Consider the following 23504-nt stretch of genomic DNA (forward strand, 5'->3'; position numbering starts at 1 on the left):
ATTTTGCAGGGAAAAAGAGGTGACGAAAAAGAAAAAAGAATCGTTCAATCGAATATTCTCGTGGGAAGAAATCGCTCCCACAAATACAATGTTTGTCATCATGTCTCCAGTGGAAGTCGGCATATATGCAATGTACCAAACTTGAGTCCCATTTTTCCACATACAATTGTCAAGGATGAGCACAAATACCATCTCATCGCATGCCATTATTAAATTTATATTGTCTTTATTAACATCACGAAATTTGGAAGTCAATAAGGGTAAGCAATACGGATCGCAGCTTCTATAGACTGGTCTGGCCCTACTCACCCACTATCTAGGCTTCAATTGTCTTGTATATATCCACCACAAGTTCATTAATTATATTATGAGGCCAGACAATTATATGTGAAGTGTACGAAAGTGGATTTGAGACATAAGAGCTTTTAGTTCAAGTTGTTAAAAATATTTATTCTGTACTCGAGGTCTTAAATTAATTCGATTAATACTCCGTACCATTATTACCTGTATAAAAGGAAAATTGGATTTGAGGCCATTGAAAGACTATTGGGTTTAGCCATGATTAAATAAGGCAACCCTCATGAAATATAATGCAAATTAAGCACAAAAAATGCATTAGAGAAAGATGGAAAAGATTAATTAGCAAACACTTGACCAAGGGATTGACTATTCTTAGTCGTCGCAGGCCACTCTCTGATGTCTATAAATTAAAGAGCAAGTGGCAACATGGAGAGGTACACTTGCAATACTTCTTAGATCTATCTTTTCCTTACTATCATGGCTAAATCCAATTCATCAGTCGGTAGAGGCCCTTCAATGATTTCGATAGTATTTCTACTTGGGCTGCTGGTGGCTACCTTTGAAACAACAGGTATATCTCTCTCGCACAAATGCATCCACACCCACACACAAACACCTGCAGGCATGATTTGTTGAGGAATTTTAATCTCAGCCATACTTTAAATATGTTAGTGGGTTACATATTTTTGTTCATAGGTACTATACATGCAATTTAATGGGTGAGAAGTCCATAATCTATGCTTAACATAAAATCTTTAATTAATGGAGCTAAACCCGAAGAACTTTACATTGGCTGAAACAATTCATACATTTTTTGAGCCCATTTAAAATGATCCACATAGAAAATCGATCAAATTGGATATCCTTTAGCAATTTGAATTGGTCAAATCTCATATTTCTCTCGAAAACTCAAAATGGCCCACTTACCCTGCTTAATCGTATTTTGGTGGCCCAATTTGCCCCCGATGTCAACTCCGTTTAAAAATATGTTAACTTTGATGACGTGGCATGGGTGTTTTTGTAATTTCATATAGATGAATCATTATCCACCGCCAATACTAAAATTACAATCCTCAACCACCCAGCTGCCTCCCAAATTTTCTGTACCAATTTTTTTCCTCAGATATGATCAATGGAATTAGAAATTGCAATCCAATTCCAATAACAATAAATCAAACAAGCAATCAACCAAGCAATTTAGATGCCCCAATTTTCCTTCTTCTCCAAGCCCACCATTACTCTCCTTCTTCCTCCCCCAATTATCAGAATCAGCACCCCCATTACACGAGAACCCCACTTTCCTCTCCCGATCGAAATGGCACTGAATCTTCGTCCCTCAGACCTGTCCTTGGAGAGATCACCATGACTAGGCAGATCTCTCGATCTCCTTTGGGAATTTCTTGCAGACCCGTCTCTGTTAGTGACTCTTAGGAGAAAGCTTAGTTTCTTGGAACTTGTGAAGATGGGGGTTTTTGGTTGATGCATTATGCATCTTTCTAGAATTGAAAAAACAGAGGGTTTTGTGGCGAGGGTCGGGGCTGCTGGGTGGGGAGGCAGCTGGGGGCTGGTTGAATCAGGAGAGCAAGATTCGTCCCTATATTGGCTTAGAAGGGCACATAGTTTTTATGATTCTTAACCTGCTTTGAGTACCTATAAGAGCTCCTATTTGACAATTTCTTTTTTGAGATATTTAGTAATATACCTATTCTTAGCATTAAAAATATAAATAAATCATACACCATTTAATTTTGATTATTAAATTACTTTAATACCCTATTGAGTGTTTTGGGCTTTTCTAGGAGGTTTTGGGGTTGAGTTTGTTTTAAAAAATAAATGACAGTTTTGTAATTTAAAAGAAGTTAAAAGCCTTTCTGTTATATTGTAAATGAGTTTTGAGTGTGTTTCTAAAGTCCATTTCATATTAGGGTTTTTTTTTTTTTTTAATAAATAATTTGGGTTCCTACATTGGGTATAATAGTGAATGTTCCTCCTTTTTTTCACCATAGATCCTGTTTAAAGTTAATTTCTTTCTCACATTTGAGAATATTTCCTCTTTTTTCTTGTCTCTAATTATTCTTAGGACTGTAAATCATTGTCAAGCTTTTTTAATGGCGGGCTCACTCTCTTCACATGTAACCCCTGCCGTCTAAATTTGAATGTTTATAAGATCTGTGGGAACTGTTGCCTGATACTTTTCTTTTACACAATTACTTGACTTTTCCAACGAATTTATGAGTTGCTTCCATGTCTGGGTGGATGGAAACAACATGCAAAACAGAATTTAATAGCTTCTACTTAAACTTCATTTTCAAGTGCAAGGTTATTGATAAGCGGGGGAGGGGAAGAATGCTGTTGGGTTTAATTTTTTTTTTTTAATTGAAAAATTATTTATTATTTATTTTGTCCATGTGTGTACGAAATTAAAAAAACACCCATGTCACGTAGTCAAAAGTTAACAGACTTTTGGACGGAGTTGGCGTTGAAACAAATTAGTCACAAAAATACGGTCGAGTGGGGTGAGTAGGCCACTTTTAATTTCGGAGAGCAATGTGAGATTTGACCTTAGTTTCAAGGGACATTGGTGTAAATAGGTCTTGAATATATTCAAGATCATTTTAGCGACAAATTATATTGTATAAATCTAGTGAACTTTTCTCCAGGATCATAAAACCTCATTATAATTTCTTCTTCAATATTGCAGGAGCCCAAATTGGTGTATGTTATGGAATGCTTGGAGATCGTTTACCGCCCCCATCAGAAGTTATTGCTCTGTACAAGCAAAATAACATCGGAAGAATGCGACTGTATGATCCAAACCAGGCTGCTCTAGCAGCCCTTAGAGGCTCTAATATTGAGCTCATGCTAGGCGTTCCAAATGACAACCTTCAAAGCCTTGCCTCAAGCCAGGCCAATGCAAATACTTGGGTCCAAAACAATGTGAGAAACTATGGCAATGTAAGGTTCAAATACATTGCGGTAGGAAATGAAGTCAAGCCCTCAGACTCCTATGCACAATTTCTTGTCCCGGCCATGCAAAACATTCAGAACGCAATTTCTAGTGCTGGTTTGGGAACTAAAGTCTCCACTGCCATAGACACTGGAGTGCTTGGAAATTCCTTTCCTCCATCCAACGGAGAGTTCAAGTCCGAATATGGAGCACTTTTGAACCCCATCATCCGCTTCCTAGTGAACAACAAATCGCCGTTGCTGGTTAATTTGTACCCTTATTTCAGCTACATCGGCAACACTCGTGACATTCGTCTAGATTATGCTCTTTTCACAGCCCCATCAGTTGTGGTACAAGATGGCCAACGTGGCTATCGTAATCTTTTCGATGCCATTTTGGACGCTGTTTATGCCGCTCTTGAGAAGGCGGGCGGAGGGTCTTTGGAAATTGTCATATCGGAAAGTGGTTGGCCATCAGCTGGTGGAACGGCAACAACAATTGATAATGCAAGGACTTATAATGCAAATCTGATTCAACATGTTAAGGGAGGGACTCCAAGGAAGCCCGGAAAGGCCATAGAAACCTACATCTTTGCCATGTTTGATGAGAACAGAAAGAACCCGGAATTTGAGAAACATTGGGGGCTGTTTTCACCAAGCAAACAGCTGAAATACCCAATCAACTTCAACTGAGTAGCTCGGCAAGTGTAGTTGTGGTTAGCAATCTAACCACCAATAAAACTGCAATAAATAGGCTGTCATGTATCGCATCACATGTACCCAAATAATGCTCACATAGAGCAAATAATCTTATAAGACTACCGTAACTTAAAATATTATGTCTTTTCTTGGCAGTATTGATGCATTACAAATGCCATTATAATCTCATTATGTTAAGAGCCTGATAAAGATGAATTGCAGATATGGGCTTAGTCAAGTTGGTTTAGAGGATGTGCTTCTCACTTTGCCTCGACTTTAAATCCTTCTTTCCATAATTTAGAATAAATTAAAGTAAAATATTGTTAGTATAAGAAAGACATTATTTAAATTGAGATAGATGTCGGTGTTATAAAGGAATATGTTAATACTTCCCCGACTTTTCTCCCATCTTTTTTGTCTAACCTATATTGCACTTGATAAGGACGACTACATTAACTCCCATTCAATTTTCTGTACTCATTCTATTATGCCAACTGTAATTTCTTTGTAAAAACCAGCACTGCTTTCGTAATTATATACTAGGTATTGCCCCATGTTGTATAGTTGACTTGTCCTTATTAGGTTTACTTGGACTTTCCTATTTACAATTACAAAATAAGAGATTTACATTAACACCTTGAGGTTTTCGGTCTTTTTACAAAATTCCCTGAGGTTTCAAAAATTACATGAACTTTCTTTGAGGTTTCATATTATTTTCACAAAACCTATTTTCTTATTTGTCCAAAAATTGATGATTTCATTAAAAAAAAAATTTATGCCAATGAAAAAATTAACCTCAATGAATGCATATGCATTCAATCTCAAAAACTAACTTTGTCATTTGAAAAAAAAAATATATATATAAAATCATCAATATTTGGATGAAAAATCGATGAAAAGGGGTTTATGTGGTTTTCTTGTCTCATATGGTACGTGAGAGCGATGTTCAACCCTCCTTTGCCACCTCATATCTCTCAACATCTTCTCGTCCTGTCTCGTATTTTCTGTTTGTCTTTAAGAAACTTTGGGTTAAAAGAATTAAAACATATTTAATTTAAATTTATTAAATGAAACGAAGAAAAGGACAAGGAGAACCAGAAAACAAAACTACCCGAAGGCAGGCTTGGCCTCATGGTGAAAGTTTAACTAAGACGATAGTTATGACACATAACAAATCTTTGTTACAGAAATCCCAATCTAAACGCAGGAGCCTCATCCCACCAACCAAACCAAGAAACAGCCCTGCCATGATTAGCCAAGGCCCTCATTATAGTCTCACGAAAGATACGAGAAAAACGAAAATGCATCAGCGAAAGACGGAATAAACAGACATTTCTTGTTGCAACAACATAGACAGTTGAAATTGGACCCTCCTGTAAAGAGATCTTGAGCAGGTGCAAATCTCTTTCTCATCTCTATAAATCAAGGAGCAAGAGGCAGCCTTGAGAGACGTACACTCAGAATATTTCTTAGAAAATTGTATGTTTCTGACCATGACTAAATCGAATTCGTCATCAGTTGGCAGACGCCTTCCTCTGATTTCCATAGTACTTCTACTTGGGCAGCTGGTGGTGGCTAGCTTGGCAACAAAACAACACACAGGTATGCATATACAATTGGCACCTCTGTCAATCTAACTACCAATTTAACGAAAGCCAATGCACAGCAAATAACAACATTTTTGTGTGTGTATTTTTATAAGATAAGGACCAAACTGTTACATGCAACAAACCACGCATTTAAAATATTATTTCCTTTTTCAATGTAGGTTCTCCAATTGGTGTATGTAATGGAATGCTTGGCGATGACCTACCACCCCAAGCAGAAGTTGTTGCTCTCTACAAGACAAATAACATCCCAAGAATGCGACTTTATGATCCAAACCCAGCCGCTCTAGAAGCCCTTCGAGGCTCCAATATCAAGCTCTTGCTAGGGGTACCAAATGAAAACCTTCAATACATTGCCTCAAGCCAAGCCAGCGCAAATGCATGGGTCCAGAACAATGTGAGAAACTATGCCAATGTGAAATTCAAGTACATTGCCGTAGGAAATGAAGTCAAGCCCTCAGACTCCTTTGCACAGTTTCTCGTCCCAGCCATGCGAAAAATTCAAAAGGCAATTTCTCTTGCTGGTCTTGCAAAGAAAATTAAAGTTTCGACAGCCATCGACACCGGAGTACTTGGAGAGACCTTTCCTCCTTCGATAGGCTCATTCAAGTCTGAGTATGACGCACTTTTGCATCCCATCATCCGCTTCCTAGTGAACCACAAAGCGCCATTGCTTGTTAACTTGTACCCTTATTTTGCTTACAGTGGCAACACTGAAGACATTCGTCTTGATTATGCTCTTTTCACAGCTCCATCAGTTGTGGTACAAGATGGGAACTTCGGTTATCGTAATCTTTTCGATGCCATGTTGGATGGTGTTTATGCTGCTCTTGAGAAGGCTGGTGGAGGGTCTTTGAAAGTTGTTATATCAGAGACTGGTTGGCCATCAGCTGCTGGAACAGCCACAACAATTGATAATGCAAGGACTTATATATCAAATTTGATTCAACATGTGAAGGAAGGGACTCCAAGGAGGCCAGGAAGGCCCATAGAAACTTATATCTTTGCCATGTTTGATGAGAATAGAAAGACCCCAGAGCTTGAGAAACATTGGGGGCTCTTCTCCCCAACAAAACAGCCTAAATACCAAATCAGTTTCAATTGATTAGCTAAAGGTAAGTTTATTGTGACAATAAAAGGGATGTTGTGGTTGCCAATAAAAGATTTCCAAGTTACCTGTAACCCCACACACCACCCCCCGCCGCCCAAATTTTTAATTTTTAATTTGGTCACAAGCACCCTTGTACCCAAAAAAAAGCTCATATAGAGCAAATAGTCTTAATAAGAGATTGTGCGAATTATAATTATATATGTCTTCTTTGGTAGTTTGACGCATTACAATTTACAGTCGTCATTGTATCTTTGCGTTTAGTTGCTACTTGCATATGCAAATTCATTTTTAATTACTTCAATAGAAATGAACTAGCTCTTAATTTAGTTGTACTTTTTGTTGGCATGACTTGTGAACCATTGACTTTTTTTCCTTACACACCAAGGATTCCTATTATAATTATATTTGATTTACTTTAATTCATTATTTCCTACTGTAAATAGAAATATGAATTTATTATTTACTTGCCCATTTAGGTTTCGTTGTATTATAAATATGACCTCCTCCAAGGAAAAGAATACAATGAAAATTCCCACAAACAAATATTCTCTTATAGTTCTCATATTTTAGCATGGTATCAGAGCGGCGATCTTGGAATTGCTTACTCTAGTTCCCAACCCCGACTTAGGCTCAAATCCTGATCCAGATTCCTACTAAACTTGTATCCTATGCATCTTCCGCTGCACAAAATATGCCTTCCCAACTAGTGATCCCGACACATGGACGAGATTGCGCATACTGTGGTGATCTGAGACACTTTCATGAGACTTGTTTGAAATTGCCTGGCCACCCCGACTGGTGGGCCACTCTCAAAGATCGAACAAAACTTGATATGACCCGTAATGATACTGGTTATGGATTCCATGCTTCGGATAAGAGTGATTCCACGAGCTGGATAATTGATTCCAGTGCAACTGATCATATGACGTTTGATCCTGATGATTTTCTGAATACTACCCAGCCTCGACGAACTTGTATTGCTAACGCCAATGGAGTTACTTATCATGTGACAGGGGCTGGCACTGTTGCACTCTCATTCTCTCTCTCATTGTCTAGTACTGTACTTGTTCCGTCTTTATCCAATAAATTGTTGTCAATTAGTCAGTTTACTAAACAATTGAGTTGTTGTGTACTCATTTACCTGAGTTTTTGTTTGCTTCAAAATATTCACACTAAAGAGATTCTTGGTTTTGGTACTAAGAGAGATGGGCTATATTATGTAGATGACTTCAGTCCCAGCATGACTAACAGTGTGACGCATCCATTTGATAGCAAACAAAAGAAAATCTGGTTGTGAAGCATCTTATACCAAATTTATTCTCAAGTTTCAAGGACTCCGACTTCACATGTGATACTTGTATTTTGGTCAAGAGTCACCGTGTGCCTTATCCATTGAGTACGAAAAAGTGTACTACTCCGTTTACGTTAATTCACTCTGATGTTTGGGGACCTTCACCTATCACTACTTTTTCTGGTATTCGGTGGTTTGTCACATTCATAGATGATTGTACAGTATGACATGGCTTTATTTGCTGAATAATAAAAACGAAGTATTTTCCCGTTTTCAATCCTTCCAAACACAGATGAAAACTTAGTTCAATGCTCAAATCCAGATTCTTCGCTCAGACAATGATGAAGAATTTGTCAATCATGACTTTCAAGCTTACTTCCAACAACATAGAATTATCCATGAGATGATTTGTCCTCAGACACCACAACAAAATGGTGTTGCTGAACGAAAGAATCGACATCTTCTTGAAACCGCCAGAGCACTTCTAATTGGAACTCATGTTCCTTGCCATCATTGGGATGATGCTATTGTCACCACAGTTCACCTGATCAACCGTATGCCTTCTGGTGTATTGACCTTTAAAACTCGCTTACAAGTGCTTGTGCAACATAGATCCCTCACTTCTGTTTTGGTACTCATACCTCGAATCTTTGGATGTGTGGCTTTCATTCATCTCCACAAAAATCAACGTAGCAAACTTGATCCCTGTGTACTTCGTTGTGTTTTTTGGGTTATGCCACTCATCAAAATGGCTACCGCTATTATCACCCTCCTACCTGACGTACCTATGTCACTTTGGATTTGACCTTTCTTGAATCCGAGCTATTCTTCCATGACCTATCATCCAATTCTACACTTCATGGGGAGATACGAAGTGAAGAGCAGAATTGGAGCAACTTGGAAAATGAAAAAATTCTCCTATGTACAGAAATGATCGATAGTTCCGAGTCAAGCACGAGCTCTTTGTCGAAGAGCGATCAATCGCCCATTCATAACGATCAATTGTCTGATCCACCTAATCCCTACAAAAATATTTCTGATCTGAGTCTCACACCTACAGACAATACAGAATAAAGATGAAGACCCTCCATCTAACTCAACAGTACCAATCGATCAATCTCCTAAGAATATCCTTGAGGTAACTACTCTTACTACACTTGTGAATTTAGAGCATAAATCAATTGGATACCAATTACCTTTCCAGCAGAATCGTGGAAAGCCACCAAATCGTTATTCACTTGATATTGGCAAGACTTCAAAGTATCCAATTACGAATCATGTATCCACTGAGAAGTTGTCCGAACCACTTAAGGCCTTTGTGCATCAGTTGTCTGCTATTGATATCCCAACTAAGGTTGCTGAAGCATTTAAAGATCCTAAGTGGGTTCAAGCTATACAAGAAGATATGAAATCTCTTGAGAAGAATCAGACTTTAACACTGGAAACTTTACCACGAGGAAACAAGACTGTCGGATGTAGATGAGTGTTTACCATAAAACACAACGCTAATGGATTTATCGAGCGATACAAGGCAAGACTTGTGGTGAAAGGGTACCCACGGACTTATGACGTATATTATGAAGAAACCTTTGCCCTAGTTGCAAAATTCAACACAGTCAGAGTCTTATTATCTCTCGCAGCTAATTTAGACTGGCCACTACACCAGTTTGATGTAAAGAATATCTTCCTACATGGAGAACTCATGGAGGAGGTGTATATGGACATTCCTCCTGGATATAATACTACTTAGACTGGAACAATATGAAAATTACGAAAGGCATTGTATGAACTGAAACAGTCACCACATGCATGGTTTAGATGGTTCACCATGGCAATGAAGAATAACGGTTTCAGACAGAGTAACTCAGTTCATACTTCGTTCTTGAAACATCAAAAAGAGAAGGTAACAACTTTAATAATCTATGTTGACGACATGATTATTACTGGGAATGATAAACATGAAATATCTCAGCTACAAGACTATTTGGCTACCGAATTTGAGATGAAGAATCTAGGTGGACTCAAATATTTCTTGGGGATTGCGGTGGCCTGATCATAATGAGGCATATTTCTCTCGCAAATGAATTCTACATTGCAAACCTATAGACTATTGTTCAGAATCATCATATTGGAGAATACTTGGATCAAATTCCAACTAACAAAGAAAGATACCAAATGTTAGTGGGAAGATTGATCTACTTGTCTCATAATAGTCCAGACATTGCTTATGTGGTGAGCGTCGTTGGTTAATTTATGCATTCTCCAAGTGAAAACTACATGAATATAGTTATTTGGATACTTAGATATTTGAAGTTTGCACCCGAAAAAGGACTTATGTTCTCAAAACATGGTCATCTGAATATTGATAGTTACACATATGCAGATTGGGCAGGAAATATAATAGATAGGAAATCTACATCTAGTTACTTCACATTCGTGGGAGGTAATTTGGTTACATGGAGAAGCAAGAAACAGAAGGTGGTCGCCTTATCCAGTGCAAGCCGAGTTCAAAGGTATGACCAGAGGAATTTGTGAACTCATTTGGTTAAAGAGATTGCTTACTGAACTTGGGTATAGACCTACATCTGTAATGAATCTCTTTTGTGACAACAAGATTGCAATAGCTATTGCACATAATCTAGCTCAACATGATCGCACCAAATATGTTGAGGTAGATTGACCCTATATCAAACAGAAACTCGAAGCTAAAGTGATTCAGTTTCCTTTTGTAAAGTCCGAGGATCAATTGACGGATATTTGGACAAAAGCAATTTCTAGTAAAGCGTTCCACAATTCACTAGACTAGTTGGGCATTGGCGACATCTATGCACCAACGTGAGGGGGAGTATTGGCGTGACTTGTGGACCATTGACTTTCTTTCCTTACACAACAAGGATTCCTATTATAATTATATTTGATTTACTTTAATTCATGATTTCCTACTGTAAATAGAAATATGAATTTATTATTTACTTGCCCATTCAGTTTTCGTTGAATTATAAATATGACCTCCTATAAGGAGAAGAATACACAGAAAATTCTCACAAACAAATATTCTCTCATAGTTCTCATATTTTAGCACTTTTCTCCCAATATTGAAAAAGATTCTGAATTCAAATCCATTTAAAAGAAAATACTGCAATATGTAAACTTGTGCTATAAAAAGTAATCAAATATGGTAAAATCGCTATCCTTGCAACATGCCATTGTATTGACATTTATTTTTGGACAGATACATAAACTCTTGCGATTGCCTTTCTAGGGATGCAAGTAATCTTTTATTTATGGTTAAATTCCATACGAAAGCTCCTTGATCTAAGGATACACTAGAGTTCACATTCTTAATTGAAATCAATGGAATATTTAGGAGTTTGTTGGAATTTTAAAAAGGTTTTAAAAATTTTATCGTTTTTATTTAATTTTTTTGGTTTTTTTATTTTATTTATTGTGGGGGTTATACATATTTAATTTTCATGTATTATTTCTATATTGAATGCTTTAATTTTATGATTTATTGTGGTGAAGGTTACATGTTCTTGGGTGCCTATAAAAGGCTACTCTTCCTTCACGTTTGAACAACTACATTACACCATCAGAATATCACATATCACAAACTAATATATTTTTTATAACAGTTTTGTTGGGGAAAAAGAGCCCCCGTGTTTCTCAGTCTCCGGCCTTGTTTTTTTTTATCCTCATTAAACATGGCAAAGATAAAAGTATCTACAAGGCTTCCAGGTCTCTTCGGAGTCCCGCCCTTCACATGACCAAATTTGAGTTATAAGTTCTCGCGTTCTCTTTTGTCACAAGTAGATAAGTTTATTGTGGCTATAAAAAGGGAAGTTGTGGTTGCCAATAATAAAAGATTTTCTTTTGTCACAAGTACCCTTGTACCCAAAAAAACAGCTCATATAATAAGAGATTGTACGAATTATATAATTCTATGTATTCTTCGGTAGTTTGACGCATTACAATTTACAGCTGTCATTGTATCTTTGGGTTTAGTTGCTACTTGCGTATGCAAATTCATTTTTAATTATTGCAATAGAAACGAACTAGCTCTTAGTTTAGTTTGTATTTTCTCTTCTAACATTGGAAAAGATTCCGAATTCAAACCCGTTTAAGATAAAATACTGCAATATGTAAACTTGTGGTATAAAAAGTAATCAAATATGGTAAAACCGCTATCCTTACAACATGCCATTGTATTGACATTTATTTCTAGACAGATACATAAAGTCTTGCGGTTGCCTTTACTAGGGCTGCAAGTAATCTTTAATTATGGTTAAATTCCATACGAAAGCTCCCTTGATCTCAGGATACACTGAGTTCTCATTCTTAATTGAAATCAATGGAATATTTCGGAGTTTTGTCGGGGAAAAAGAGTCCCCAGTGTTTCTCAATCTCCGGCCCTGTTTTGTTATCCTCATTAAACATGGCAAAGATATAAGTCTCTACTGGGCTTCCAGGTCTCTTTGGAGTCCCGCCCTTCACATGGTTAACCAAATTTGAGTTGTAAGTTCTCGCGTTCTCTTTTGTGGTCACTTCGCCATCGCCACCTGCCGAGGGCCAACCACTTTCCGATACGACAAGTTTCAAAGAACCGCCTCCGGCTTTCTCTAATGCCTCATAAACTGCATCCAAAATTGCATCAAACAGATTTTGATATCCAAGCTGACCATCCTGTACCACAACTGACGGAGATGTAAAAAGTGCATAGTCCATACCCATAGTCTGACGATTTTGAACGTAACTAAAATATGGGTACACATTAACAAGAAATGGAGATTGATTGGCCACCAAAAAAGCAATGATAGGATCAAGAAACTGTCGATATTCAGGGTTGAAGAAGGCTTTTGACGGCGGGTAGGATTCGTTGAGAATCGCGGTGTAAACCGCGGTGGAGACTTTAATTTGGGTTGCAAGACCGGCGGCAGAAACTGCTTTTTGAATATTTTCCATTGCAGAAGCAACAAACGGAGCGAATGGACCTTTGGGATCTATTTCGTTCCCAACCACGATGTATTTGAAATTGACATTTCCGTAGGTTGTGACATTACTTTGGATCCAAGAATCTGCACTGGCTTGGCTAGAAGAGATGTCTTTAAGGCCTTCGTTGGGTACATCGAGCATGAGCTCAATGTTGGAGCCTCTAAGGGCTTGAAGAGCCTGTGGGTTAGGATCATAGAGCCTCATTTTTTGGATGCTATATTGGTTGTACATAGAGATTACTTCTTGTGCGGAAGGTAAGTTGTCTCCAAGTGTTCCATAACAAACACCAATCTTTGCTCCTGAATCAAGAATTATGAACTTAGTTATTTTCATAGCATCAAATACAGAAGAAGAAAAAAGAGAGAGAGAGAGAGAAGAAGAAATGGCTTTGCAATTTTTAGTCTAACACTGAGAAATAAGCATTGCACCCTTTGATATTTGGAGAAGCTATGACAAAGGTTATTTTGGTTACAAAATATAGAATTGGTAGGCATGCATATTATTGCTAAAAAGGTATTGTTTATTCATATCATTATATGTACGTGTTTTATTTAGCAAATTTTTTATAAAATACAAATGAAAAGTTCAGCCACTATATAATATTTTAATATAATTTATTTAAATTATTTAAATATATATTATTTTTATTCAATATATTGTGAAAAATACGTGTATAATATGTGAATTTTGTATGTATTATTAAAATTTTTATAAAAACACGTGTATTAAACTTGAAAAATTCGTACGTACATATATTGTACATTTGATTTTAAAAAAAATGTGTATTTTACCAAGTCTTTACATGTATAGAAAACGAAAGTATTTAAAAAAAGTACGCATATACATATATAATACGAATATAAAACAGAAAAATAGGACTAGGCGTAGTAATAATTCCCATCTCTCATGCATATATAGCATGTGTGGTATTATAACCTGTGTAAATTTTTACTTTGTGGATGGAGAGAGAGAGAGAGAGAGAGAGAGAGAGAGAGACCCGTTGTGGTAAGGGTAGCCATTAGCAGCCCAAAAAGTGGCATTATGGAAACAATGGAAGGGCTTTTGCCAGCTAAATGTGTCTTGGCCATTGCGCGAATCAGATCGAAAATCAAGTAGATATGAAGGAAAGACACAGCCTTTACAACTTGTGAGGTGCCCTCTTTATAGATCGAGTCAAAGACTCACAAAGGCACTCCGTGCAATATCTGATAAATTTTTTCTATGTCAATGAGTAGCTACATGCATTTCCTCTCCACTAGCTAGTGAAAAATTTCCAAGGTAAATATTTAATTCCACAAAAACTACAAAAGATTTCGTACAACTTGGAGAAATTGTTGCAATATTAGTAATCTTCCACAAAGACAAGTGGTGGAGATTTAAAGTGTTATGGTCTTCTGATCATGTCTCCTTTGTAAGCTCCAGAATGAAAAATGTAACTTAATTTTTATATGCAAACAATTCTACGAAAATTAATTATTTATACGAGGGGATTTTCAATTAGAATATGAGCAGCAAACTCAAAAATAATTGACCGTGGGTCCCTCAGTGATTAACGGTAAGGTTAACGCCGGAATTAAATTGCAAAAAATTGAAAAGCTTAGGGTATATAATTGTTAAAATTGAGAGTGTAGGAACAAATAGGCCTTAAGCATAAGAGTTCATAGTACTAAATTGAAATTCTGCAAATCAATTCGATTTCATATATAACACGGTTCTTGCCATCTTGTCTAGATATGGGAATATTAATAAGCTTAACAAATCCAAGAAATTTAAACATTATATACAAATGTTCACCATGCGTGCATTTGCTCCTGGCTAGGAGAAGAATAAACGCTTAGACTTACCAAATAAAGATAAACTAATTAAATATTTAAGATACAAGTTAAGAAGGTTTACATTGAAACAAAAATGTCTTTAAGTAGGCTTCACAAAAATGTCGTTTCATAGAGTATATTATGTTTTTATTGGGTATTAAATGTATAACATTTGGACATTCCTCCTTGCAAACAAATTACAGTTCCGTACATATGCAAATATAACTCAGTAAAATTACAAAAATCTTACAAACTGATTTATTTGTAAAGAGTCAAGTATTTTTTTTTTCTTTTAATTGAATGCAAACTAAGAACCGTTCTTTTTGGTCAGTTTAGCATCTATCAATGTATCTTTTCCGAGTAGCATCCTTTTAGCCATGCATGATGCATGACTTGAGCTTGTCTCCTAGTCGGCAATCAAGTCAAGCCGCCCAGGTACAATCCAATTCGACAGGTAGTTATTTCATGACCACCACACCGTTCTTTTTGGTGATTATCGCTGCCTTTCCTACTAAATGATTGATCAAAAGATTTACAGCTTCCAAGAAGGGGTCTTAATTATTTGTCTGAGGATGTTTTTATGACCTTTCTTTATAAATTTTGCAAGCAATTTGTAATTTGAGTGGTTAAGTGCAATTACTTCTGTATTTTTGTATTCAGATTCTCAATCTGTGGTTAAGTGCAGTTACTTTTGTTCTCGAGATCCTGTGTTCAAATTCTCAATCTATTAATATCGCTTGTAAAATGAAAAATATACATATCCCAAATAACATTTTATTGGTCATCTTGCATAAGTACAAAAGTTTTGGTACAACTTGCATAAGCATGTAACCATCTTATTGGACTTTTCTTCCTCAAAGACAAGTGGTGCAGATTCAAGTCCTTTTGGTCTTCTATCTTTGTAGGCTCCAAGACATTAATAAGTCTTAATTTTCCAGAGACAAGCGTCATGAAATTTGGAAGTACTCGTTCTGCTAAATTAATTTGGCTGCCTTTTCTGCTAAATTAGTGATTATTGAAGTGAAATTTTCCAGTCCTTTTCTGAACAATAGTACGTAATATTTGAAGTCTTTATATTAGTTCAATTTACGTTTGAATAGACAATCCGAAATTGAAGTCTAATTTCTGTGTACGACCTCTTGTTTTTATTTATTTATTTATTTATTTTTAATTTATCAAAAGAGCAGAACTTCATTAAGAAAACCAGCAAAACAGTACATCAGCTTCTAAGCAAGAATCACTAATGGCGGAGGAGTCATAACATTAATGTGGCCTTGTTAAAAGTTAAAACCTTGCCTTAAAAAGGCCTAACACAAACGGTTGCCCAACAAATCCAAGAAATTATAATTCTAGAATCCCCAACATGCATATGCGTTTGCCTCTAGCCAGGCCTAACCTTTCGATCAATGCATCTTTTCATGCATGATTTGCAGTTCTCAGCAATTAAGTCAAGCCGCCAGGTCCAAGTCCAGAAGTATCACTTATCATGACCACCACTTTGGCTATAATTGCTGTCATTTAGCAAATGGTTTTCTAGATGGATTCATTTGGGGTCGTATGTTACGTATGAATACTTACAAAATTAATTGATTATTTATTGCAATGTACTATTCACAGCAGCAATATATAACACTGTATCATTGAAACATAGAAAACGATGTAATTCCGTTTTTTGACCTGAGACGTTTTCCCATCTGGTTTCTATGTGTATCCATCCGCGTGGGTAAAGAAAGTAGTAGTAAGAGTTAAGCTTGAGGTATATATTGTCCCTCAACTCATAGATTTGAAGGAACTAGGTATTTTACATTTTTTTTTTTTTTTTTAGTACAAGCATTTTGGGAAGAGGGATTTATACAAATATTCATTGAGTGCCTGCGAATTTCGACCCTCAGTTCAAATGAGTGGAGGTGGAAAAGCTCAATCAATTGAGCTATACCCTAATAGCGAAAGAAGTAGGTTAACATGTCAGCATACAAAATAATTGAGCGTAGCTGAGCAAGGCCAACCCTATAGAAGCTGCCAGCCCTATAGACAAAATAATTGTCCTCTCCTTCTAGCTAGCCATCGAACCTTTAACATTCAGTGTGAGTACAATGTCGCGGAAAAGTACAAGGATAACCTATGGTAATAAGGAGATCCTTCTCAATTTTAAGGAGCCAAGTTTTTTCCATTAAGATATGGACGTCCATTTTCATGGGCATGGCTTGTTCAATGCATTAATTGCAATTTATTCTCAATAATTTTACGAAGATCAAATTTTTGAATCACATTTGAAGATTACACGATTTAAAATGTAGATTTATTTGAAGATGTTTTTATCCATTTTGACATGTTATTGTACTTATCATTTGCTACTGAACCTCATTGCATCATGGACACCATGCATTCACATAAAATCATTCGTAATTTTCTGTTATTGTAACATAAAGAAAGAGGGGCAATATATATTTCACACAAATTCTGTGTGCAATATATTTTCCAAAATTTCTTTGTGCATGATATTAATTCTATCTTTAATTAAATACCGGACTGTCAATATTCACATAGATATTGAAGTTGACAAAAGTATATCGTTAACATATCAATATGTTTATTATGGATGACAATAATATCGATACCTTATCAATTGGGGACAATTCTATCTTTATTGAAGATCAAATGCTTGATACATAGCCAGACTATAATAATCGACACGTTACCAATTACATGTTGAGAGTCTTACCTTTCATTAAAGATCAAACGTTTATTATAGAGCCGGACTAATTATCGACACATTACATGTCTCGAGTCCTATTTTTATTAAAGATCTTGTCCTTTCTATAGTTAGATCATGGGCAGAAAGTAATGGCGTAGTTAGGTCCACCATTGCATGTAAATGTACCCTTGTTGTCATCATAAGCATAGCTGTAAGCGTTGGGGCATGCTTGACTGAATATCTGAGAGTAATTTGTCGGTGGGCATGTCTCTGGAGTGTTTTGAGGCGGAGTGCAACAGTACTGTGGCTGATTGAATTTAACACATGCGCTCAAGCAGGCAACCACGCTCCCATCGGACCCTATCTTTTGCAGCACACTCGGACAAACTGCGTTCACGTTCGCCGGGCAAGTAGCCGTCTTGCAGTCGCCGGTACCGCCTTGTGGAGTCACAGACATGGGCAAGTTGAAGCCATCAACAAGACTAACGTCGTAGAAATCTTGTCCTCCGCCTGCTGGAATATTGAATTCCGCTAAAGTTGCCGGCGGAATAGCACCGTTACCATTGCACGTGACCTGACCAGAGGCACAGTCTGCGGTGGCGCAGACGAACTTTCCAGAGACGTCCGTGGAGCATCCAGTTCGGGCCCAAAAGCGGCCGTTCCACGGCACCGGAGTGTCTAGCTGGAAGCTAGCTTGGGATGCTAACTGGAACCCTGTCGTTGATAATTGAGGTTTTTGCTCGGAGGTTAGGGTTCCTGGCCAGACCATGTAGGCGCAATTGTTTTTGAAAAAAATTGTCGCCGCATATGCACCTGCCATGCAAAGTAAACCACACTTAATTTGATGCATTCAGTAATCACAATCCACACTTATTGTGACAAAATATTAAATTAAAATTAAAGAAAATAAGAAGCTTCGACTTATTGTGACCAAGTATTTCTGTGGTTTGGGCAAAAAGAAAGACTTAAAGAAAATAAGAAGCTAGTTCACCTTCGAAGGAAAGGATGGTTAAGCTGAGGCTGAGGACTACTACAAGGGTCTTCATCATCGGAACGTCTCAGTTTGCTTTCCTTCGAATTTGACGAGCTTGGGCTTTAGTTATATAGGCTTAGTGCGGACCTAACTTTTTGCTCTTTTCCACCTTCATCACCACCACAACCTCCACTCCATCACTTATTACCACATAATTAGTACATAACAATTTTAACATCATGTCTATTTTAGTCATTATTCACAGTTATAACAATTTTATATTAAAATTTACCAAACAGTTTTGACACTGCTTTTTGTATTAATAGCAATTTAAAAATATTGTTTACTAAACATGGAGCTGCTTTACTTTACAACTAATTATTTTCAAAGCACAGCAAAAGCAACTTTTTTTAAAAGTAACAGCAATCCCAAACTGGGCCCTAGTCTTATGAATATAAATTTGAGTAGGCAACTTATGAAGTTGATTTTTCGCTGAGTTTGTTTGTGGTATAAATTTATTTATAGTCAACAAACGTAAATGTTTTTTATCTAGTTACATATTTTTGACCGTATATATATAACATATTCATCACGCAGTATTTACATTTAGTAGGCTTCAGTTCATGGACTTAAATATATACTTGTGGGATTCTTTGTGTGGCCCAATCATTCAAAGGTGATCTCAAAAAAAAAAAAAAAACTAAAGTCATATAAGAAACCATTTGAACATTTATCCTATGATGATCAGTTTAGTCAAAAGCCTTAAGCGCCAGACTCAATCTTATTTTTCAATCGAGATTTAACTTACTCAAATTAACTAAAAATTTAACATCTAAGGTAAATAAATTATATAAATTCAAACTTCAATATATAAAAATCTAAAATAAGAGCCTACGCTTGATACATTCAAATCTAATGCATAAATAAGATAAATACTTGTAACAATTCAATCATTTCTTTTTCTTTTTTGACTTTCAAATTGTTGTTTTTAAGGAATCATTGCTACTTGAAATAAGAAATAGTACAAGGACATCCAATGAACACTACTAGAAAAAGTGAAAAAGACCACACCAAAAAAAAAAAAAAAACAACGGTAGAACAAAATACTGTCGTTGTGCTTAGAAAGACAACGGTAACAGAAAATCGTAGCGGATAAGTAGCATAAACACCTTAAAAACAGAGATCCGCTTGGGTATTTTTAAAACACGACGTATCGAACTAAAAAAGCAACGTCTTATTAAAAGGTTTTCTTCATACTTAAACTCTGACCTAAAAAACAACGACAGCATGTATGAAACTACTGACGTAGAAAGTTAAGACGACGGTTTACCAAAACAACCGCCGTGTTAACTCCTAAATAAACACGACCATCTATTCTTAATCAGCGTCGTATAATTTAAACAGAATCCATGCCGTTATATTACAAAACAGCATTGTCATGAACTAATGTTCCACGACGGTAAAGATAAATTTATCGACGTATTATTTGGGAACTACGACGGTATCTGTAACACTTCTGATGTATAGAGTAGTAGAAAACCGTGACACCAGAAGAGTAGATAACGACGTCTAAATTCATAATATCCACGTCTTGTTTTTAACTAAATCAAGACGTATTGAGTTAGCACACGATGACGGTCCGTATCAGTTAGCACGAACCACGTCGGTTTGTTCAATTGGAGTCGTATAATGTTACGTTACCATGTCATGAAGTGAAAAGTCATGTCGTATTATATCAATTAATACGTCTACCCTTATCTTTAAACCGTCGTCATAATTTTTATTGCTTTTTAAGAATTTTTTTTTCTGGAGCGTCTTTTTTCTTCAATTTGCATCGTATAATATTAATTTACCACATCCTGAAGTGAAAAGTACTTTCGTATTAATTCATTTTGTACGACTAACCTTATCAATAAACCATCATCTTAAATTTTATTTCTTCGATTTTGGTAGCTTACGACGGTAGATCAACAAAATGACAAGAACTGTAAAAACCACGACGGTTTATATAGAAAACCTTCGTCACAGAGAAAATTAAAAAGAGATCCCAAGAGATATGAAATCTTATCAATGGGTTCCTCATTATAATCGAACCACCAATGTGAGAAAGACAATATTTTAGACGTTGATGACGTATGTGTCATTGTGTCTTTGAGATACACAAAAACACATATGCATCAAAATCCAAAAAAAATTCCTCTAAAATTTGACGACTCCAAGCTTTGAGAAAGACAATTATTTAGAAGTTGAGGATGTGTGTGTGTTTGTCTTTCTGATACACAAACGCATACACATCAACATCCAAACTATTGCCTCCAGAGAGGTGAGAGAGAGACAAGGCCTGAAGTGAGGATAGCAGTTAAGGGCCAGAAGAAGTTGGAACCCTAAGTGAAAACTGAAAGTGAAAGAACGCGTGAAAGACCCAATTTATACAAATAATCTTTACTAACCACGGCGGTCCTTTTTATAAATTGCAACGTCTAATATTAAACATCCTCATCAGTGTAGTAGTAAATAGCGCCGTCGTAAATCATATGCCACATCAGTAAAAGTAAATTGTTGTCATGTACATCCAAAAAACCACGAGGTTTCGTAAACTAAAAGTCTTGAATTTTAAATACAACCACGACAGTTCTCTATTAAGCAGCGACGTCGTAACTTAAAATATTAGGGCATCAAAAGTAAATTTTTGTCATGTAAAACATAAATAACCACGTCGGTTTCGGAATTCCAAAAGTCGTTTGGCTTTATTAATAACCATGTCGATTTCTACTACTTTTTCGTCATTTTAACGACATACTAGGGTACTTTATAACATAACCATTGTGTTATTGGACTTTTTGATAATATATAAACTTTTTTCTCACATGACCTAAAGTTTTACGTTCTCTCTAATCGATAAATTTTCTCTCAATTTTCCTTCAATTCCCAAAAGTGGCGTGTCTAAATCCAGTCATCTTCATCATCTTCGTCTCCAAATCTCCAAAGTTTACGTCTGAAGAAACTTTCTTTGCAAGCTAAAGGTTTTTTCTCAATTTTAAATTTTTGTTTTCAAAATCTTTTGAAGTTTTTTTTTTAAAGAGTTTGGTTCATTCTTTGCAAGCCAAAGACTCCGGTTTCAAAACGATGAAATCTTCCATTGGTTTTAATAAACTAACTAGTCCCTCGCTCTCACGGTGTGTAAAGACGACGGCCTTGTCTTGTCTACATCATATTAGTTGTCATACCACGACGGTAATTAAATCCGTGCTATTACAAATAACACGATGGTAGTTAATAACCGTCATGGTGTGACAATTAATACAACATAAACCATAAAACACTATGGTCTTATTGTCATACAAAACGATCATGGGAGAGATAGAACTGAGCGGTTTTGTCTGTACTACCTTTACGTAAGATGACGGTTTTTCTTGTTGACGTCATTTAAGTTTGCGTACGACAACAGTGGTTTACAACCGTTGTTCTAAATTAATAGAACAACGGTTGTGTTTTCCTCTAGACGTCTTGTTTATAATATTATGTCGATATTTTTAATAAATTGTTGGTGTTTCACTTGTAGGTTCAAAATCTCAAAGTAAGGAGACTCAAGTATCAAAAGTTCAAAGCAAGGACCTTGCAGTTTCAAAGGCTCAAATGAATGAAGCCAAATCTGTTCAAAGCAATCCTGCGAAGAAGATGAGATTTATCTTAACCTCCAAGAAAGAACCTAACTCAGCGACATTTGATGAGGAGCCAAAATCTAGTAGCAGTATCAACACAATGAGCTATGTTGTGAAGAGGAAAATTCAGAAGATTAAGCCCATGGTTGAGTACAATAAAAGGGGCAGACCACATGGCAAGGCTGCTGTTGAGATGCAATCTTATATTGGTGTTTTGGCACGCACCAGAGTACATCTTGTGGACAAGAAATGGACTCAATTGCCCAAGGACCTGAATGAGCAAATTTGGGAAGTAGTTGAAATGACTTATGTTGTTGAGTAAGGGGGCAAGAAGATGGTGTTATCTTCTGCCGCCAAAAAAATGGAAGGATTTCAAGTCTACCTTAACGATGCAGTTTATCCTTCCATTCACAAATGACAAGGAGAAGTTAAAAGAACCCCCTCAACTTTATAACTTCGTAGAGAAATCCCAATGGGATGCCTTTGTAGCTTCAAGGTTATCCCCAGAATTTGAGGCTATGCATTTTGAGCAGTCACAAAGAAAGGAAAAATGCGAGTACAACCATAGGTTGTCTCGAAAAGGGTATGTCAGTTTGGAGGAAGAATTTGAAGGAACCATGCCCGGTGAAGAAATCAATCGTTCTCTGCTATGGAAGAAGGCAAGAGAAGATAAACAAGGAAACATCCCTAATCCAAAAGTTGTAGAGAAAGCAAAATTAATCGTAAGTCTAACTGACTTTGTTCTAAATTTGAAAAACATAGATTTTTAATTTCATTTAGACGTCGCTCGTTTCAATAACCGTCGTTTGAAATTGAAAACCACGATGTTTTTATTTACAGCCGTTTCAAAATTGATAGGACGTCGGTGTTTTTTAGGAAATAGACATCTGGATTGAATTACCACGACGGTTTTTTTATTTATGAGTTAGACGTTTTATTTTAAAGTTTTAAACTATCTTCATTTTCTCACACACACACACACACACTCTTTCTCTCTATGTTTTTGCAGTTGGTTTGTATACTATTTCTGAAAAAGAATGCTTATTTTGGTTAAGTTTTTTTTATCTCTGCATTTGAATTATACGACGGTGTTTTAGATTATCAATGTTAGAATGCATACACAACGACTATAATTTTTTACCAATGTTTGAAATTGTTTTTAGATTATCGACATCTTAATTTAAATACCACGATGGTATAGGTTTTTCATTTAGAATCGTTTTAATTTTTTCTGTTCAACTTTTATTTACACACAATTTTTGGTTATACGACGGTTTTATTCATTACCAACTTTAGAATTGTTACACAACGACAGTACTTTCTTACCGACGTTTGAAATTAAATACTACGTCAGTTTTTTAAATAATCTATCGTCTTCACTAAATTACCACGACGATTTATATTTTGAGTTAGA

General features: G+C 36.2%; 4 protein-coding genes across 5 annotated transcripts; 2 read left to right on the plus strand and 2 right to left on the minus strand.

Moving 5' to 3' along the window:
* Positions 1–712: 712 nt before the first annotated feature.
* Positions 713–4085, plus strand: LOC103339273 (glucan endo-1,3-beta-glucosidase, basic isoform-like). The gene is made up of 2 exons (XM_008242547.3): positions 713–871; positions 3002–4085. The coding sequence occupies exons 1-2, from the start codon at positions 778–780 to the stop codon at positions 3937–3939; spliced, it is 1032 nt and encodes a 343-aa protein (XP_008240769.2). The 5' UTR covers positions 713–777; the 3' UTR covers positions 3940–4085.
* A 1353-nt stretch (positions 4086–5438) lies between these two features.
* Positions 5439–6657, plus strand: LOC103339272 (glucan endo-1,3-beta-glucosidase, basic isoform). 2 transcript variants are annotated; one of them, XM_008242544.2, is made up of 2 exons: positions 5439–5553; positions 5708–6657. In XM_008242544.2, the coding sequence occupies exons 1-2, from the start codon at positions 5439–5441 to the stop codon at positions 6655–6657; spliced, it is 1065 nt and encodes a 354-aa protein (XP_008240766.2). The 2 variants fall into 2 exon arrangements, with proteins under 2 accessions (XP_008240766.2, XP_008240767.2); XM_008242545.2 differs by having other exon boundaries at positions 5439–5547; positions 5714–6657.
* A 5445-nt stretch (positions 6658–12102) lies between these two features.
* Positions 12103–14099, minus strand: LOC103339271 (glucan endo-1,3-beta-glucosidase, basic isoform-like). Its single transcript, XM_008242543.2, has 2 exons — positions 13944–14099; positions 12103–13245 (listed from the first exon to the last, which is right to left on the minus strand). The coding sequence occupies exons 1-2, from the start codon at positions 14032–14034 to the stop codon at positions 12293–12295; spliced, it is 1044 nt and encodes a 347-aa protein (XP_008240765.2). The 5' UTR covers positions 14035–14099; the 3' UTR covers positions 12103–12292.
* A 3287-nt stretch (positions 14100–17386) lies between these two features.
* LOC103339266 (glucan endo-1,3-beta-glucosidase) lies at positions 17387–18587 on the minus strand. Its single transcript, XM_089042379.1, has 2 exons — positions 18447–18587; positions 17387–18268 (listed from the first exon to the last, which is right to left on the minus strand). The coding sequence occupies exons 1-2, from the start codon at positions 18502–18504 to the stop codon at positions 17589–17591; spliced, it is 738 nt and encodes a 245-aa protein (XP_088898505.1). The 5' UTR covers positions 18505–18587; the 3' UTR covers positions 17387–17588.
* Between the last annotated feature and the right edge of the window lie 4917 nt (positions 18588–23504).

The sequence above is a fragment of the Prunus mume genome, linkage group LG8 (genome assembly GCF_029339155.1).
Source record: "Prunus mume cultivar Tortuosa linkage group LG8, ASM2933915v1, whole genome shotgun sequence".
Taxonomy (NCBI): Eukaryota; Viridiplantae; Streptophyta; class Magnoliopsida; order Rosales; family Rosaceae; genus Prunus; species Prunus mume.

What these genes read in the sequence shown, in the direction of transcription:
- LOC103339273 (XM_008242547.3), top strand. Translation starts at nt 778, where the DNA reads ATGGCTAAATCCAATTCATCAGTCGGTAGAGGCCCTTCAATGATTTCG. An exon ending in GGCTACCTTTGAAACAACAG is followed by an intron (nt 872 to 3,001) that starts GTATATCTCTCT and finishes TCAATATTGCAG; the next exon opens with GAGCCCAAATTGGTGTATGT.
- LOC103339266 (XM_089042379.1), bottom strand. Translation starts at nt 18,504, where the DNA reads ATGATGAAGACCCTTGTAGTAGTCCTCAGCCTCAGCTTAACCATCCTT. An exon ending in AACCATCCTTTCCTTCGAAG is followed by an intron (nt 18,269 to 18,446) that starts GTGAACTAGCTT and finishes TTTGCATGGCAG; the next exon opens with GTGCATATGCGGCGACAATT.
- LOC103339272 (XM_008242544.2), top strand. Translation starts at nt 5,439, where the DNA reads ATGACTAAATCGAATTCGTCATCAGTTGGCAGACGCCTTCCTCTGATT. An exon ending in AAAACAACACACAGGTATGC is followed by an intron (nt 5,554 to 5,707) that starts ATATACAATTGG and finishes TTTCCTTTTTCA; the next exon opens with ATGTAGGTTCTCCAATTGGT.
- LOC103339271 (XM_008242543.2), bottom strand. Translation starts at nt 14,034, where the DNA reads ATGGCCAAGACACATTTAGCTGGCAAAAGCCCTTCCATTGTTTCCATA. An exon ending in GGCTACCCTTACCACAACGG is followed by an intron (nt 13,246 to 13,943) that starts GTCTCTCTCTCT and finishes TTCTTGATTCAG; the next exon opens with GAGCAAAGATTGGTGTTTGT.